The sequence below is a fragment of the Rana temporaria genome, chromosome 6 (assembly GCF_905171775.1).
Source record: "Rana temporaria chromosome 6, aRanTem1.1, whole genome shotgun sequence".
NCBI lineage: Eukaryota > Metazoa > Chordata > Amphibia > Anura > Ranidae > Rana > Rana temporaria.
Window position 1 is genome coordinate 18,558,117 of NC_053494.1, and position 19,977 is coordinate 18,578,093.

General features: G+C 49.4%; 1 protein-coding gene across 1 annotated transcript in view; it reads right to left on the minus strand.

Annotated features, from left to right (window-relative positions):
- PGAP6 (post-glycosylphosphatidylinositol attachment to proteins 6) overlaps positions 1–13,842 on the minus strand; it is a 57,311-nt gene extending 43,469 nt beyond the window's left edge. The window contains exon 1 of the mRNA XM_040356372.1: positions 13,661–13,842. Coding sequence (XP_040212306.1) covers positions 13,661–13,727 — 67 coding nt within the window. The 5' untranslated portion in view covers positions 13,728–13,842. The remainder of the gene's footprint in view (positions 1–13,660) is intronic.
- Positions 13,843–19,977: the final 6,135 nt, after the last annotated feature.

A 19,977-nucleotide genomic window follows, 5' to 3' on the forward strand; every position in this document is an offset into this window, starting at 1 on the left:
TGGCCAGGGAGAAGAACGCCCCTTACGTTGGTGGCCAGGGAGAAGAATGCCCCTTACGTTGGTGGCCAGGGAGAAGAACGCCCCTTACGTTGGTGGCCAGGGAGAAGAACGCCCCTTACGTTGGTGGCCAGGGAGAAGAACGCCCCTTACGTTGGTGGCCAGGGAGAAGAATGCCCCTTACGTTGGTGGCCAGGGAGAAGAATGCCCCTTACATTGGTGGCCAGGGAGAAGAATGCCCCTTACATTGGTGGCCAGGGAGAAGAATGCCCCTTACATTGGTGGCCAGGGAGAAGAATGCCCCTTACATTGGTGGCCAGGGAGAAGGATGCCCCTTACATTGGTGGCTAGGGAGAAGAATGCCCCTTACATTGGTGGCCAGGGAGAAGAATGCCCTTTACATTGGTGGCCAGGGAGAAGAATGCCCCTTACATTGGTGGCCAGGGAGAAGAATGCCCTTTACATTGGTGGCCAGGGAGAAGAATGCTCCTTACATTGGTGGCCAGGGAGAAGAATGCCCCTTACATTGGTGGCCAGGGAGAAGAATGCCCCTTACATTGGTGGTCAGTGAGAGGAACATCCCTTACATCCATGGGAAGAATGCCCCTTTCATTGGTGGTCTTTGGGAGAAATGCTCCTTACATTACTGGCCAGTGGGAGGAATGAAACCTTTACCAACCACAAAAAAGATCATTGGTGTAACGCCTGCAAGTGACACCGGCCCCAGAACTATGTAGGTATCATCAAATGGGAGGCCAGTCAGCGCCTGCTCAATTGACCTCTAGCAACCTCTGGAGGAACAATAGGATTTCATGGAACCCTGGTTGAGAAGGGCTGACCTTATTCAGTTGACTAGAAAATGATTTCACAGGATGGATTAGATGACATCTACTGAAAGAATAATAGTGGTCTAGTTGAAATGGACAGAAGAAACAGGAACCCCATCAAGCAATCCAATCAGAGTTACTGGACTTTCTGACGTTTTATTCGGGGATCGTCGTTCAAAACGATTATCCAGAATTTGATCCAAAATAGTGGATTATACATTCCATTTTCTCTTATGGAAAAATGTAACTAAAAAAAATGAAAAAGATGAAATGATTAAGTTGCTACATGTATGACCGGCATAAGAATGCCCCAAACCAGCTACATACCTGGATGCCACCAATTATTTCAGAGGCAGTAGTCAGGCATTTCCTAGCCAGTACAACATATCCTACCACCAAAAAAGGAATAGTTTAGAGCAGGGGTCTCCAAACTGTGGCCCGAGGGCCAGATGTGGCCCTTTGCTAGCCTTTTTCGGCCCTTGGGCATTATTCCTCCCACTGACGCCAACAATAGGGCCCCATTTCTTCCACTGATACCAATGATGGGATACGATTTCTCCTACTAAGAGGGACACTACTCCTCCTATTGACCACCAACCCTGAGGCCATATTTATTCTTACTGATGGCGGGCCCCGGACTTTTCTACCCCCTGCTAACCACAATCCGGCCCTCCTAAAGTCTGAAGGACAATGAACTGGCCCTTTGTTTGAAAAGTTTGGAGACCCCTGGTTTAGAACAACCAATGAGGCCTTGTACACACGGCCGAACATGTCCGCGGAAACTGGTCCGTTGGACCAGTTTCCGTGGACATGTTCGGTCGTGTGTAGGGCCGACCGGACAATTTTCCGGCCTAGCGGACAGGTTTCCAGTGGACAAAAGTTTCTTAGCATGCTAAGAAACTTGTCCGCTGGAAGGCTGTCCGTCCGACATGTCCGCTGGTTAGTACACCTAACCAGCGGACCGAAATCTCCCGCATGCGCCAAATGGATTTGACGCATGCGTGGAAGCATTTTACTTCCTGGTTTGCGGACGTGGCAGCGTCTCAACGTCACCGCGCTGTCTGTCCGCGGGGATTTCGGTTTGATGGTGTGTACAGCCATCAGACCAAAATCTCCCAGCGGATATGTCCGATGAAAACGGTCCGTGGACCGTTTTCATCTGACATGTTCGATCGTCTGTATGAGGCCTGAGAGTTTCAAAAAAAAAAAAATGGAATCCCAATTCTTCTTGGCCTAACATTCAGGTTTTATAACAAGGGGCTGGAAGCGTCTCCATGGCCCAACCTGACCCTCTGGGGCGGGGGCACTATTTTTTTCTTCTGTATAATTCAATAGCACAATACAGACTATTTATAAGCCATTTATGTTGTAGAAAACAAATGCTCCCAAAATTAGATTTGTAGTCTTGTTACAGCCCTTCCTCTCCGCTAACAATGTTTCTGCATTCCATGCTAAAAGAAGAAGAGATGAGGAAGATTAAAGGAGCAACAATCACATATACACAGAAAATTAATAAATCACAAAAATGTAATACGCGCTTTAACCACTTGACCTCCAGAGGGTTTTACCCCCTACCTAACAGGGCAAAAATCAGGGCAAAATCGTGGGTGCGCGATATACGCCGATACCCGCTTTCCCACGCCGAGTTTGAATACTGCGCTGACATATACCGAGCGCAGTACACTCGTGTATAGTCGGGCAGTCTCGGCTCCTCTCGCGCTGACGTCCTGGACGTACAGGACGTCAGCGCGAGAGTAGCCGAGCCTGCCCGACTATACACGAGTGCACTGCGCTCTGTATATGTCGGCGCAGTATTCAAACTCGGCGCAGGAAACGCGCAGGGAGGACGCGAGGACTAAAAGAAGCAATAACAGCCCACAAATGCACTTCCTGCAAGAAAGGACGACTAGGACACTCCAGTCCATCCGGGTGCCATTATCTTGTCATAGGTTTCATGTTTCTCACGTTATGTGTTCTATAGACACAAGGCCTCCATTGTCCAACGTCTGCTTTGCATGGCTAATGACTGCAGTTCACAGTACAAGATAACACACCGTTCCTCTGCCAGGAGTCAACATGCCAACGTCCTGTACCGGATGTGGGTTTAAAGGAATTAATTCAAGATTATTTATTCTTCTAGGTCTGTTGATGGACGGCGCTCGGTGACGAGATTACATGTGGTGAACTTTCAGATGAAAGATCAATCAATAAACCGTAGAACAGTGAAAACATGATGACATCAGAGGCTGTCAAGTACAGGGAATGCTTTATGTAGACAATTGCTTGATTTTCTTAGTGTGACCATACATACTCAAGGTGGATAAAAATCAATGCTTCCGACGGTCGCATACAGAGCTATACGGCGCCTGCGCACCGACGTTCGGCTACTTTCGGAAACTGGTGACGCGCTGTATGCGACGGTCGGAAGGCGGTCAATCAAATAGGAACGCCCAGTCCCGCAGCCCATACCCGGAAGCGGCGGGAGAACATCTATCTCTAAAACGGTATGTACTGCATTGATTTTAATCAAAACACCCGATTCTGCTTCCCGTAATTAGGCCCAATCTAATGTTAAAAATAGATTTTTTGGGTGAACCTCTACTTTAATGCCGGGAACCCTACTGCGCATGCGCGAGGCCCCGCTCCTCTCTATTAGCCCGGCGGCCAGGGGAGGAGGAGGAAGCCCTGCCGTGATGTCACTGCCGCACCACGGCCACGGCCAGCAACCCGGAAGTGGGAAAAGAAACCTGTCAAATCGGCGAGTAGGGGGCGTGTTTCATTTAAATGAAGCGCGTCCGGTCGCCGAACGAACTGCGAATGCGCCGTACCTAAATTTACCGCCGTGGATTGCGCTAAATGACGTCGCAAGGACGTCATTGTTTTGACGTGGACGTAAATTACGTCCAGCCCCATTCACAGACGACTTACGCAAACAAAAAAATATATTTGAAAATTTGACGCGGGAACGACGGCCATACTTAACATTGCGTACGCCACCAAATAGCAGCTTTAACTATACGCCGAAAAAAGCCGAACGGAAACGACGTAAAAGAATGCGACGGCCGCTCGTGGATCGTCGGAAATAGCTAATTTGCATACTCGACGCGGAATACGACGGGAACGCCACCCAGCGGACGCCGAAGAATTGGATCTAAGATCCGAAGGTGTACGAAAACCTATGCCTGTCGGATCTAACCCAGATGCCGTCGTATCTTGTTTTGAGGATTCAAAACAAAGATACGACGCGGGAAATTTGTAGATAAATCAGTAGATACGCCGGCGTACTTCCTTTGTGGATCTGCCCCAATATTTTTTGCTAGAAAATTACTTGGAACCCCCAAACATATATATTTGCTGCAATATATTTTATGTCACACTGCATTTGCCCAGCTGTCTTTCAAATGCAATTTTTTGGGAAAAAAATACACTTCAATAAAAAATAAATAAATAAACGGACAGTAAAGTTAGCCCAATTTTTTTTGTTTGTTTTGAATGTGAAAGATGTTACGCCGCGAGAATCGTGATCCATCTTCTAAGCAAAAAGATTGCGATTCTCATTTTAGCCAGAATCATGCAGCCCCAACATATACCCGCATGTTCACGCATGTTTTTTCCCATGTTATTTTGCAACGCAGAGATGCAAATCCAGACTCGAGGAACCCATGACCTCCATCACCTTAGAAGACATGCCCGGTCTGTATGATGTGATGATACATTGCTGTGTCATAGAGGTGTAACCGGCATTGCGAGAAGATAAAATAAGCCAGCATTCCCCTCCGGAGATACCACCACACAGCCAATGATCTCCATATAGAAAGTCACAGAACCAGTTTACAGGAGAGAAGGGGTGGAGGTGGGGGGGACCCCATTTACAACAAAAGAAAGGCCTAGAATTTCATTGGAGTCATCCAGGAGGAGAGGAAAAGCGAGTCCTTGTGTACCGACGGCCTCATGACACCTGTAGGCTGAATACAAATTACGCATACTTGTTTGGAGTGACATTCCACCAAATATCCAACCCATCTCCTGATTCAGGTGGTTGGTTAAGGCTGCCTTCACACCTGAGCGTAGTAGGTTTGTAGAAACGCGCAAAATAAATAAATAGATAAAAAATAATGTACTTGAGCTTCTGTGGCGCATTTGTTCAATTCAATAGGCTGTCCCACTAAAACACGCGACCCAAAATGTGGCGTGATGTGTCACTCAGGCGTCAATGCAGCCTGAACGCCAGTCAAATCTCTAATGTCACTAAATAAAATTGTTAGCTTCCAGTCCTGTTTACACCTTGCCTTTGCTTTGGCGTTGCTTCCAAAATTATACCCTATGAAGCTCTAGTGGTGCTTCAAAGCGTCTTCAAAGTCTCCATAGAAGTCTACGGCAAAGCTCGCTTGAAGCCTCATCAAGGGCCCACCAAAGGCTCATCAAGGGTCCACCAAGGGCCCACCAAAGGCTCATCAAGGGCCCACCAAAGGCCCACCAAAAGCTCATCAAGGGCCCACCAAGGGCTCACCAAAGGCCCATCAAGGGCCCACCAAAGGCTCATCAAGGGCCCACCAAAGGCCCACCAAAGGCTCATGAAGGGCTCATCAAGGGCCCACCAAAGGCTCATCAAGGGCCCACCAAGGGCTCACCAAAGGCTCATCAAGGGCCCACCAAAGGCTCATCAAGGGCCCACCAAAGGCTCATCGAAGTCCCAAGCAAAAGCAAGGTGTAAACAGGACTGTAAACTAACCATTTCATTTAGTGACAGGAGCTTTGACTTGTGTTCAGAGAGCTTTAACAAAGCCTGTCCGAAGCCATTTTGAAACAAGTGTTAACTAACCCTTAAAGAATAAGTGCACTTTACATGAATTTATCCCATTTACCCCCCTTCCCCGACGCATACTTACCTCGATCGAAAGGCTGTGGGTTCTACAGTCTGTTTACATCTAGCGCTACAAGCCTACATTGTCCTGCCTGCACACTAATGCCTTACAGACTTTTTTGGGGCCGTCCTTTAAGGCCGGAGACGATTGAAGACTGTCCAATAGAAGTCTATGGAGCTGTAATGCGCATGCGCAGCCAGGACATTGAAGACGTGCACTGATGGATGTAAACAATGAAACTGCAGCACCAAGCAAGATTCTGTGGGAGGGGAGGGTGGGTTAGTCAGGGGAAGGGGGGCAAAAAAGGACAAGTGTTCATTGTTTTAAAGTGTACATACCCTTTAAGTTAATATTTACCGAGAAGACAAATGCTAAAAGTCAATTCCACCAAAGGGATTTTTAGAGGAAACATATTTGCCTGCTGTGTCTGGAGACAAGTGACATTTGCTGGAAATTGATGTTGTAAGTTGCCCTCTAAGTAAAACCCTCAATTGTGAAATGTCTTGAGGTTTCTCCTGATGACAAATCCATAACCTACAGGACATGTACGCAACACACATGACTAATGACCTGGTGCAAATTTATTATGCCTCTTGGCACCCTCCACAGCTCATAGATGTATATATTTACAAGGGTGGGCAGCACCATTGGTAAACATGGTTGTCTATGCAAATAAGCATGTGGACCCCCCCCCAAAAAACAAACACCAATTTAATCAATATAAAACGTAAAGAGGGAGGTCTGTGCTATAACCCCTCAGCATTTTTATATATATTTTTTTTTCATAACTAGGACAGCTGGTGACTGTGGGTGGATAACCTCTTCAATACTAAACCGGGCCTTGTGCGTGTTGCCCATAGCAACGAAGGCCCAAAGCCTGAAGGTAGCAAATTAAAATGAACTTTTACTGGTTGCCAGGAGCAACAAGAGATTCCTGTCAGGTATTTTTTTTAAGGCCTAGCTTCAGCATCAGCCTAAATTTTCACTTTCAGTGCATTTTTTTTGTGTTTTTCATACAAACAAAAGTTAGGTAACTTCTGTGAGGGAGATTATATATATATATATATATATATATATATATATATATATATATATATATATATATATATATATATATATATATATATATACACATAAATACATATAAAAAACACACACGCACACAGGGGGTTATTTACTAAAGACAAAGGCACTTTGCACTTGGAAGTGCACTTTCTGTAGATCTGAGGGGAGGCTCTGAAATGTGGGGAAGATCTGTTGATTTTATCATCCAATGATGTGCAAGCAAAATCGCCTTCCAAGTGCAGCGCCGCCGAACCACCGGCAAAGCGCCGCTGTAGCAATTTTAACACTTTTTTGACCGGGTTAAAAGCGCCCCGCTAGTGGCCGAAAACCTCCACAAAAGCTACGGTAAAGTGCCGCTAAAAATAACGGCACTTTACAGCCGACGCCCCAGTGTGAAAGCAGCCCAACTCCCCTTTCACACTGGGTCGTTTTGCAGGCGCTATTGCGCTACAAATAGCGCCTGCAAACCGACCTTAAACAGTCACTACTGTGTCTCCAGTGTGAAAGCTCTGAGGGCTTTCATACTGGAGCGGTGCGCTAGCAGGATGGTAAAAAACAGTCCCGCTAGCCGCATCTTTGCAGTGGTGTGTATACCGCTCCTGCCCATTGAAATCAATAGGGGAAACTGCGCCTCTGCAGAGGCGCTTTGCGGTGGTTTTTAACCTTTTCTCAGCCGCTAGCGGGGGTGAAACCGCCCCGCTAGCGGCCAAATAGCGTCGCAAATCCGACTGTAAAGCTCCGCTAAAAATAGAAGCGCTTTACCGCTGATGCACCTCCTGCCCCGTGTGAAAGGGGCCTTAGTCATGACAATATAATGGAAGCGTAAGAACAAGTAAGAAAAAAAAAAATAGAAAAGGTGAGGGGAATGGGTGTCTCTGAGGGCATTACCACCTCAGGAGCGCCCGGCCTTAGTTTTATTCTGTCACATTAATCCTTCATTCACAGTTTACAATTCCGCAAGGCGGTAATGTCTCTGCCACAGCTTCTGATGGTGAGGCGCGGTGCCAGCTGATGGGTTACCGTCACACAGCGGGCGTTCATAACCAGAAAATCCTCATTTCCTTCTGCTGCTGAAAATGAAAGTCCCTCTTGACAGACATAGAATAGGATTTCAACATGAATCCAACGCCAATTGTTTTTTCTTTTATGGACAGGGCGGGGAAATGTTGGAAACCCTGTTGGGTTTTAATTGGGGATATTTCTTTTCACTTCCTGTCCTGAGGACACAACCAAGCTCTCCAAAGTGAGGGGAAAATCCCTTGTTAGTTGTCACTGGATTTTAGATTTCTGTCCCAGTGTGTGGCAAACATGGCCCTCAGCCATATGATTGAGGTCTTACCGCCATGTTCCTGCTGAGGAGATTCGTCTTCTGTTGACCATTGGGACAGAAATCAATGGAAAATCCAAAACCTTACAGTTGTCACTGGCAGAGAGGTGAGGTGAAAATCTTCCAATGGGGACACTTGTTCTGGTGACAACTAACAGTGCATTTCGACTTGCTTGCGATTTGTTGTGTCCCTGGGACAGGAAGTGAAGAGAAATGCCCCCCCCTCCAATTAAAACCCATCAAGGCCTAAAAACCTGACAGAGATGCCAACCCTTCACAATCAGTTGATGGCGTACGCAATGTCAGGCTGCTGCAGACACTGTCTACAGATCTCCGTATGGGCAGACACTTCGGGGTAGATCCACGTACATCGGCGCATTAATACGCTGGGCGCAGCGTATCTAAGGTACACTACACCGCCGCAACTTTTTTTTTTCGAATGCTGAAAGAATTTGCGCCGTAAGTTACGGCGGCGTAGTGTATCTTGTGCGGCGTAACGGCGCCTAATTCAAATGGATGTAATGGGGGCGTGTTTTATGTTAATAAGTCGTGACCCCACGTAAACAACGTTTTTTTTTAACTGCGCATGCGCCGTCCATGGGGGTATCCCAGTGCACATGCTCGAAATTAACCCGGAACAAGCCAATGCTCACGACGGTGACGTCATTCTACGCAAATCCCTATTCGCGAACGACTTACGCAAACGATGTAAAAAATTAAAAAATTGTATGCGGGAACGACGGCCATACTTAACATTGAGTACGCCTCATAACAGCAGCTTTAACTATACGCCGGAAAAAGCCAAACGCAAACTACGTAAAAAAATTCGCCGGCCGGTCGTACGTTCGTGGATCTCCGTAACTAGCTAATTTGCATACTCGACGTGGAATTCGACGGAAACGCCACCTAGCGGCCGCCGAAAAATTGCAGCTTAGATCCGACGGCGTACTAAGACGTACGCCTGTTGGATCTAGCCGAGATGCCGTCGTATCTTGTTTTGTGGATACAAAACAAAGATACGACGCGAGAAATTAAAAATTACGCCGCCGTATCAATAGATACGCCGGCGTAATACTTTTGTGGATCTGCCCCTTCAAGTCCATCTGCAGCGGTGGAAGATGGAACTTGTACTTTATTCATTCACAGATCTCTGTAAATTAATGTCTTGGTTGTCAGACGTGAAAGTCGGGTGTCCCCAAAAACCGAAAAAGGGATAGGGAAATCTTCCAATGGAGACACAGCAGGATTCCCTCACTTTGCAGGGATTTCCTCTCATTTCCTGTTTTGCCTATGGGACAGGAAGTAAAGGAAAAATCTCCCCTATGGGGCACAAATTACATAAAAAAGAACCAACAGGGTTTATAGCCCTTCCTTGCCCTATCCAGAATGAAAACACAAAAGGGCCAGATCCACAAAAGAATTACGCCGGCGCATCTATTGATACGCCGCGTAATTTCAAAGTTCCCGCGTCGCATCTTTGTTTTGTATCCACAAAACAAGATCCGACGGCATCTGGGATCGATCCGACAGGCCTACGCCTTAGTACGCCGTCGGATCTCAGGTGCATTTTTTTGGCGGCCGCTAGGTGGCGTTTCCGTCGATTTCCACGTCGAGTATGCAAATTAGCTAGTTACGGCGATCCACGAACGTACGTCCGGCGCATTTTTTTACGTCGTTTGCCTTCGGCTTTTTCCGGCATATAGTTACCCCTGCTATATGGTGGCGTACTCAATGTTAAGTATGGCCGTCGTTACCGCCTCGCATTTTGAATTTTTTACTTAGTTTGCATAAGTCGTTCGCGAATAGGGATTTGCGTAGAATGACGTCACCGTCGTAAGCATTGGCTTGTTCCGTTTTTTTTTCGAACATGCGCACTGGGATACCCCCATGGACGGCACATGCGCTGTTAAAAAAAACTTTGTTTACGTCGGGTCACGACGTATTTACATAAAACACGCCCCCATCACATCCATTTGAATTCCGCGCCCTTACACCGGCACAAATTCTTTGAGGATTCGAAAAAAAAGTAAGTTACGGCAGCGTAGTGTATCTTAGATATGCTACGCCCGGCGGTAATATGCGCCGCTGTATGTGAATCTACCCCAAAAAGTTTTGTCTTTAGTTGCACTTTAACCACTTCAGCTCCGGAAGGTTTTACCCGCTTCCTGACCAGGCCATTTTTTTGCGATACGGCACTGCGTTGCTTTAACTTTAATTGCGCGGTTGTGCGACACTGTACACAAACAAAATGTATGTCCCCCCCCCGTCCCCCCCCCCCAAATAGAGAATAATTTTTTTTTCTCTTTTTTATCAATTTAGGCCAATATATATTCTGCTACATATTTTTGGTAAAAAATTGTTTTTACTAGTAATGGCAGCGATCTTTTTAGCGGGACTGCGACATTGCGGCGTACAAATGTGACACATTTTGGGGACCAGCTTAGCTAAAACACAAGCTCTCTTTTTAACTCTCTAAGGCTGGGTTCACACTACGGTTTTCCCGTCCATCAGCCGCATACGATTTCAGTATTGAAAACGTACGGGCCCGGACGGGAAAATGCATAGATAGACAATGCATTGCAAATCGTATGCACTCAGATGCATCCGGGTGCGTACGATTTGCTGGCAAAACGTTTTTTAAACGTACGCAAAACCGTGTTCAACCACGGTTTTGCGGTCGTTTTTAAAACAGTATGGCAACCGCATACGTTTTCCTTTAACATTAATGTCAATGGAAAACGCACATATGTGCGGTTCCATACGTTCCCGTCCGTTTCAGCCGCATACGGTTTTTCATATAAATCGTATGCGGCTGACGGACGGGAAAACCGTAGTGTGAACCCAGCCTAACAGAACAGCGCTATGTAAACAACTGCCTTGTTTACATAGCGGACGCGGGACCCGCTGATTGACTCCCGCTGTGTCCAATCACAGCAGGCGTGGCGCGCGCCCCCTGGATCGCGTGCACAGAACCACGTACCTGTACGTGAATTTGCGCAGCCGGGCCGCCCTTCCACAGTATATACATTGCAGGTAAATGCACAAAAAAAAAAAAAGGATTAAATGCTTATTTGCATTATTTTTCTATTCGATCAATTCTTTATTATTTTATTCACTTAAAATGCACTTTTTATTGGGGCCACTAACCCCAATGCCGGGGGTTATTATTGTCCTGGTCACTGACCCCAACGCCGGGGGTTATTATTGTCCCGGTCACTGACACCAACGCCGGGGGTTATTATTGTTCCGGTCACTGACACCAACGCCGGGGGTTATTATTGTCCTGGTCACTGACCCCAACGCCGGGGGTTATTATTGTCCCGGTCACTGACACCAACGCCGGGGGTTATTATTGTTCCGGTCACTGACACCAACGCCGGGGGTTATTTTTGTCACAGTCACTGACACCAATGCCGGGGGTTATTCTTGTTGCGGTCACTGACACCAATGCCGGGGGTATTATAGTAGCCAATGACACCAATGCAGGGGGGATATTATTGTCGTCACTGAGCACAATGCCGGGGGTTATTATTGTCGTCACTGACCCCAATGCCGGGGGGTTATTATTGTCGTCACTGACCCCAATGCCGGGGGTTATTATTGTCGTCACTGACCCCAATTCCGGGGGTTATTATTGTCGTCACTGAGCACAATGCCGGGGGATATTATTGTCGTCACTGACCCCAATGCCGGGGGTTATTATTGTCGTCACTGAGCCCAATGCCGGGGGATATTATTGTCGTCACTGACCCCAATGCTGGGGGTTATTATTGTCGTCACTGACCCCAATGCCGGGGGGTTATTATTGTTGTCACTGACCCCAATGCCGGGGGTTATTATTGTCGTCACTGAGCCCAACGCCAGGGGTTATTATTGTCGTCACTGAGCACAATGCCGGGGGTTATTATTGTCGCCGTCACTGACCCCAACGCCGGGGGTTATTATTGTGTAATAGGAGGTCAAATACAGTTTAGGTAAATCTAAAGCCGGCCAATCATGGCTCAGTATTTGGACGGTTCAGACAGGATCAGACGAATGTCAATGAGGTTGCTGGTTGTACACAATGTATTGATCCACGTGTGTGTAACCAGTCGGGTTTCTCCCCAATGATCAGTATTGCCGCCGGCTACAGCCATCAATTTACTAATTTCCCTCTGGGATTAATACAGTATTCCGAATCACGAATCATTCTGTGCTACAGGCAGGGGAGGCAGAATACAAAAGCACAGAGGGAACGATCCCCCCATCATTGAATGATCAATGTACAGGCTGCCCAATGGTCACCATACACGTTACAATCTGACCATACATGGGGGGGGGGGGGACACACACACAACACGTATGAAAAAAAAAAAAAGGCAACAGTAGATCTGAAGGTAATTACGCAATCAGGTTGCACATTGTGTGGTCACCATAAAGGAGATTGCACATAATATCATCACTGCTAAGGTGTTTGCACAATCAGACCGTAATCTGCATGGTCAGCGATCAGCCTGTGTCCATACACCGCAGTACAATGGCGTTGTACAATCAGATTGTGTCCATACACTGCAGAACAATAGAGTTGTACAACCAGATTGTACATCCCCAGTGTATGGACACAATCTGATTGTACAACGCCATTGTACTGCAGTGTATGGACACAACCGATTGTACATCCCCAGTGTATGGAAACAATCGGTCGTGTCCATACACTGCAGTACAATGGAGTTGTACAATCAGATGGTGTCCATACACTGGGGTTGTACAATCGGTCGTGTCCATACACTGCAGAACATCGGAGATCATACAATCAGATGGTGTCCATACACTGGAGATCATACAATCAGATGGTGGAGATCATACAATCAGATTGTGTCCATACACTGGCGATCATACAATCAGGTGGTGGAGATCATACAATCAGATGGTGTCCATACAATCAGATTGTGTCCATACACTGGAGATCATACAATCAGATGGTGTCCATACACTGGAGTTGTACAATCAGATTGTGTCCATACACTGGAGTTGTATAATCAGATTGTGTCCATACACTGGAGATCAGACAATCAGATTGTGTCCATACACTGGAGATCATACAATCAGATTGTGTCCATACACTGGAGATCACACAATCAGATTGTGTCCATACACTGGAGATCATACAATCAGATTGTGTCCATACACTGGAGATCATACAATCAGATTGTGTCCATACACTGGAGATCATACAATCAGATTGTGTCCATACACTGGAGATCATACAATCAGATTGTGTCCATACACTGGAGATCATACAATCAGATTGTGTCCATACACTGGAGATCATACAATCAGATTGTGTCCATACACTGGAGTTGTACAATCAGATGGTGTCCATACACTGGCGATCATACAATCAGATGGTGTCCATACACTGGAGATCATACAATCAGATGGTGTCCATACACTGGCGATCATACAATCAGATTGTGTCCATACACTGGAGTTGTACAATCTGGTATACAGATGACATAAAAGAATGAAAAGTAAGAAGAAGAGATACAAAGTAAGTTGAGAGATGGGGGGCGGCGCCCCTCCCTGATCCGGGTACTCACCCTGAGACGAGGCTGACATAGGCTGGTAGCAGAGGATGATCCCGAGGATCAGTATAGAAGGGCCCATTACAGGAGAGATCAGGAGCCCGGTGCGCCCCGCACTGACATCACACTCATCATGTGTCCGATCACACCTAGAGCACCCCGCCCCCTGCACACCGCACACAACACACTGCGCTGCGCCTACCAATCATCACACCCCGATCATCCCTTCCCAGGCTACCGCCCCGCCCACCCCGGGGAGACTGATCTCCCCCTCCCCGTGGCCACGCCCACCACGAGCACTCCCATCCAGTGACAGCTTAACTTCCACGCCCACCTCCAGGATCCGACCACTCCCCGTGCCCCTGTAGCTGCCTGCCTCCCATTGGCTGCCTGGTCTGCAGCGTCTCTCTATGAGGAAGTACAGAAGTGTACACAGAGAACTCTGCTGTGTGACATTCACCCAGCATTCCCCGCTCCAGGGGCTTTCCATAACAGAGAATGTTTGGTGAATGTCACATTCACTGATTTCACGCGGACGGATAGAATGGTGCTTTCAGCTGCGGATTTTACCTCAGCTAGAAGCACACAATGCTTTCCTATGACACCCTTCACACACTGGGCTAGATTCAGGTAGCCGGGCGCATTGTTACGGCGGCGTAGCGTATCGTATTTACGCTACGCCGCCGTAAATCAGAGAGGCAAGTGCTGTATTCACAAAGCACTTGCCTCCTAAGTTACGGCGGCGTAGCGTAAATGGGGCCTGGCGTAAGCGCGCCTAATTCAAATGAGTATGAGGGGGGCGTGTTTTATGTAAATGGGTGGTGACCCAACGTGATGCGCCGTGATGCGACATCCGTGTACATATCCCAGTGTGCATTGTTTCAAAGTACGCCGCAAGGACGTATTGGTTTCGACGTAAACGTAAATTACGTCCAGCCCTATTCGCGAACGACTTACGCAAACGACATAAAAAATTCAAAAAAACATTGCGTACGCCTCATAGAAGCAGGAGCAACGTTACGCCAGAAAAGCTTTACGCAAACGACGTAAAAAAATTCCTGCCGGGCGCACTTACGTTTGAGAATCGGCGTATCTAGGTCATTTGCATATTCTACGGCGAAAACGACGGAAGCGCCACCTAGCGGTCAGCGTTAATATGCACACAATTATACGCCGGCGTATTTAAGTTACGTCGGCGGAGGAAGCCTATTTTTTCAACGTATCTGCCTTTGAGAAATTTAAAGATACGACTGCGCAGATTTGAAATTACGGCGGCGTATCTGGAGATACGCCGCCGTATGTTGTTGCTGAATCTAGCCCACTGCGTTTAGCTGCGGTTTTGTTACCTGCGGTTTTGTGCGAATAGAAAAAATAGAATTGAATGCGTCCAGGTGCGATCTGGCGCAGCTATCTGCACGTAACCGCGGGGAATCGCAGTGCACTGTGTCAGCTGTGTTTGGTATAAATCTTGAGGGGGAACTCCACCCCAAATGTTAACCACTTGCCGCCCGCCCTATTGCAAAAAGACGTCGGCAAAGTGATTTCAATATCCTGAGTGGACGTCATATGACGTCCTCGGGATATTGAGCCGCTGCGCGCCCCCGGGGGCGCGCATCGCGGCGATCCTTGTTGCAGGGTGTCAGTCTGACACCCTGCAACACCGATCTAGGTAAAGAGTCTCTGACGGAGACTCTTTACCACGTGATCAGCCGTGTCCAATCCCGGCTGATCACGATGTAAACAGGAAAAGCCGGTTATCGGCCTTTCCTCACTCGCGTCTGTCAGACGCGAGTAGAGGAGAGCCGATCGGCTGCTCCTCTGACAGGGGGGGGGGGGTTTGTGCTGATTGATTATCAGCACAGCCCCCTTCGAGGATGCCCACACTGGACCACCAGGGATGCCACTAGACCACCAGGGATGCAAAACACAGGTATGCCACCCTAGACCACCAGGGATGACAATGACAGAAAAAATGGATGCCAATCAGTGCCCGCAATGGATGCCAATAAGTGCCCACAATGGGCATCACTGATTGGCAGGCATTGTTTGGCACTGATTGGCATCCATTAGTACAGCACATACGTTAGTGCCACCTATCAGTGCCCATCTATGCCCACCCGTGCCACCTATCAGTGCCCATCCATGCCGCAATTTAGTGTCCATCCATGCCACCTATCAGTGCCCATCCATGCCGCCTATCCGTGCCCATCCGTGCCGCCTATCCGTGCCCATCCGCGCCGCCTATCTGTGCCCATCTGTGCCGCCTATCCTTGCCCATCCATGCCGCCTATCCGTGCCCATCCATGCCGCCTATCAGTGCCCATCCATGCCGCCTATCAGTGCCACATATTAGTGCCCATCATTAGTGCCCGTCAATGCCACCACATCAGTGCCACCTCATCGGTGCCCATTAGTGCCGCCTTATCAGTGCCCGTCAGTGAAGGAGAAAACATACTTATTTACAATGTTTTATAATAGAAACAAAAAAAAACATTTTTTTTTCTTCAAAATTTTCAGTCATTTTTTTATTTTTTTTGCAGAAAATAAAAATCCCAGAGGTGATCAAATACCACCAAAAGAAAGCTCTATTTGTGGGTACAAAATGATAAAAAAAGTTGTTTGGGTACAGTGTAGCACGACCGCGCAATTGTCATTCAAAGTGCAACAGCACTGAACGCTAAAAACTGGTCTGGGCGGGAAGGTGTATAAGTGCCCGGTATGGAAGTGGTTAAATAATAAAACGGCATGGGTTCCCCTCCAAGAGCCTACCAGGCCCTTAGGTCTGCTATGGATTTTAAGGGGAACCCCCGTGGGGCTGGCAGGGTCCCCCCTCAATATCCATACCAGACCCTCATCCGAGCACGCAGCCCGGTCGGTCAGGAAAGGGAGTGGGGACGAGGGAGCACCCCCCCTCCTGAACCGTACCAGGCCGCATGCCCTCAACCTGGGGGGGTAGGTGCTTTGGGGCAGGGGTGCCCCCCAAAGCACCTACCCCCCCATGTTGAGGGCATGCTGTGTCTTTGCCCCCCCAAACCCTAAAGTACTGTGTCTGCGGGCGGAGAGCTTATCGGAATCCAGGAGGACCCCAGATCCCGGCCCCCCCACCCTAGGTGAATGAGAATGGGGTACATCTTACCCCTACCCATTCACCTGAAGGAATTTTTTTTTTTTTTTTTAAAAACACACTACACGGGTTTTAAAAGTCATGTATTAGGCAGCTCCGGGGGTATTCTTCTGACTTCAGGGGTCTCTTCTTCTGCTCTCAGGTGCCTTCTTCATTCTGCCGGGCTTCTCCGCTATCTTCTTGCAGCTCTTTTACCAGCGGGGGCCCGGTCTTCTGTCGTCTTCTTCCCTCTTCTCCGGTGTCCTTCTGCCGGGCTTCTCCGCTATCTTCTTGCAGCTCTTTTACCAGCGGGGGCCCGGTCTTCTGTCGTCTTCTTCCCTCTTCTCCGGTGTCCTCCTGCCGGGCTTCTCCGCTATCTTCTTGCAGCTCTTTTACCAGCGGGGGTCTGGTCTTCTGTCGTCTTCTTCCCTCTTCTCCGGTGTCCTTCTGCCGGGCTTCTCCGCTATCTTCTTGCAGCTCTTTTACCAGCGGGGGCCCGGTCTTCTGTCGTCTTCTTCCCTCTTCTCCGGTGTCCTTCTGCCGGGCTTCTCCGCTATCTTCTTGCAGCTCTTTTGCCAGCGGGGGCCCGGTCTTCTGTCGTCTTCTTCCCTCTTCTCCAGTGTCATTCTGCCGGGCTTCTCCGCTGTCTTCTTGCAGCTCTTTTACCAGCGGGGGCCCGGTCTTCTGTCGTCTTCTTCCCTCTTCTCCGGTGTCCTTCTGCCGGGCTTCTCCGCTATCTTCTTGCAGCTCTTTTACCAGCGGGGGCCCGGTCTTCTGTCGTCTTCTTCCCTCTTCTCCGGTGTCCTCCTGCCGGGCTTCTCCGCTATCTTCTTGCAGCTCTTTTACCAGCGGGGGTCTGGTCTTCTGTCGTCTTCTTCCCTCTTCTCCGGTGTCCTTCTGCCGGGCTTCTCCGCTATCTTCTTGCAGCTCTTTTACCAGCGGGGGCCCGGTCTTCTGTCGTCTTCTTCCCTCTTCTCCGGTGTCCTTCTGCCGGGCTTCTCCGCTATCTTCTTGCAGCTCTTTTGCCAGCGGGGGCCCGGTCTTCTGTCGTCTTCTTCCCTCTTCTCCAGTGTCATTCTGCCGGGCTTCTCCGCTGTCTTCTTGCAGCTCTTTTACCAGCGGGGGCCCGGTCTTCTGTCGTCTTCTTCCCTCTTCTCCGGTGTCCTTCTGCCGGGCTTCTCCGCTATCTTCTTGCAGCTCTTTTACCAGCGGGGGCCCGGTCTTCTGTCGTCTTCTTCCCTCTTCTCCGGTGTCCTTCTGCCGGGCTTCTCCGCTATCTTCTTGCAGCTCTTTTATCAGCGGGGGCCCGGTCTTCTGTCGTCTTCTTCCCTCTTCTCCGGTGTCCTTCTGCCGGGCTTCTCCGCTGTCTTCTTGCAGCTCTTTTACCAGCGGGGGCCCGGTCTTCTGTCGTCTTCTTCCCTCTTCTCCGGTGTCCTTCTGCCAGGCTTCTCAGCTATCTTCTTGCAGCTCTTTTACCAGCGGGGGCCCGGTCTTCTGTCGTCTTCTTCCCTCTTCTCCGGTGTCCTTCTGCCGGGCTTCTCCTCTATCTTCTTGCAGCTCTTTTGCCAGCGGGGGCCCGGTCTTCTGTCGTCTTCTTCCCTCTTCTCCGGTGTCCTTCTGCCGGGCTTCTCAGCTATCTTCTTGCAGCTCTTTTGCCAGCGGGGGCCCGGTCTTCTGTCGTCTTCTTCCCTCTTCTCCGGTGTCCTTCTGCTGGGCTTCTCCGCTGTCTTCTTGCAGCTCTTTTACCAGCGGGGGCCCGGTCTTCTGTCGTCTTCTTCCCTCTTCTCCGGTGTCCTTCTGCTGGGCTTCTCCGCTGTCTTCTTGCAGCTCTTTTACCAGCGGGGGCCCGGTCTTCTGTCATCTTCTTCCCTCTTCTCCGGTGTCCTTCTGCCGGGCTTCTCCGCTATCTTCTTGCAGCTCTTTTACCAGCAGGGGCCCGGTCTTCTGTCGTCTTCTTCCCTCTTCCCCGGTGTCCTTCTGCTGGGCTTCTCCGCTGTCTTCTTGCAGCTCTTTTACCAGCGGGGGTCCGGTCTTCTGTCATCTTCTTCCCTCTTCTCCAGTGTCCTTCTGCCGGGCTTCTCCGCTGTCTTCTTGCAGCTCTTTTACCAGCGGGGGCCCGGTCTTCTGTCGTCTTCTTCCCTCTTCTCCGGTGTCCTTCTGCCGGGCTTCTCCGCTATCTTCTTGCAGCTCTTTTACCAGCGGGGGCCCGGTCTTCTGTCGTCTTCTTCCCTCTTCTCCGGTGTCCTTCTGCCGGGCTTCTCCGCTATCTTCTTGCAGCTCTTTTATCAGCGGGGGCCCGGTCTTCTGTCGTCTTCTTCCCTCTTCTCCGGTGTCCTTCTGCCGGGCTTCTCCGCTGTCTTCTTGCAGCTCTTTTACCAGCGGGGGCCCGGTCTTCTGTCGTCTTCTTCCCTCTTCTCCGGTGTCCTTCTGCCAGGCTTCTCAGCTATCTTCTTGCAGCTCTTTTACCAGCGGGGGCCCGGTCTTCTGTCGTCTTCTTCCCTCTTCTCCGGTGTCCTTCTGCCGGGCTTCTCCTCTATCTTCTTGCAGCTCTTTTGCCAGCGGGGGCCCGGTCTTCTGTCGTCTTCTTCCCTCTTCTCCGGTGTCCTTCTGCCGGGCTTCTCAGCTATCTTCTTGCAGCTCTTTTGCCAGCGGGGGCCCGGTCTTCTGTCGTCTTCTTCCCTCTTCTCCGGTGTCCTTCTGCTGGGCTTCTCCGCTGTCTTCTTGCAGCTCTTTTACCAGCGGGGGCCCGGTCTTCTGTCGTCTTCTTCCCTCTTCTCCGGTGTCCTTCTGCTGGGCTTCTCCGCTGTCTTCTTGCAGCTCTTTTACCAGCGGGGGCCCGGTCTTCTGTCATCTTCTTCCCTCTTCTCCGGTGTCCTTCTGCCGGGCTTCTCCGCTATCTTCTTGCAGCTCTTTTACCAGCAGGGGCCCGGTCTTCTGTCGTCTTCTTCCCTCTTCCCCGGTGTCCTTCTGCTGGGCTTCTCCGCTGTCTTCTTGCAGCTCTTTTACCAGCGGGGGTCCGGTCTTCTGTCATCTTCTTCCCTCTTCTCCAGTGTCCTTCTGCCGGGCTTCTCCGCTGTCTTCTTGCAGCTCTTTTACCAGCGGGGGCCCGGTCTTCTGTCGTCTTCTTCCCTCTTCTCCAGTGTCCTTCTGCCGGGCTTCTCCGCTATCTTCTTGCAGCTCTTTTGCCACGGGGGCCCGGTCTTCTGTCGTCTTCTGCCCTCTTCTCTGG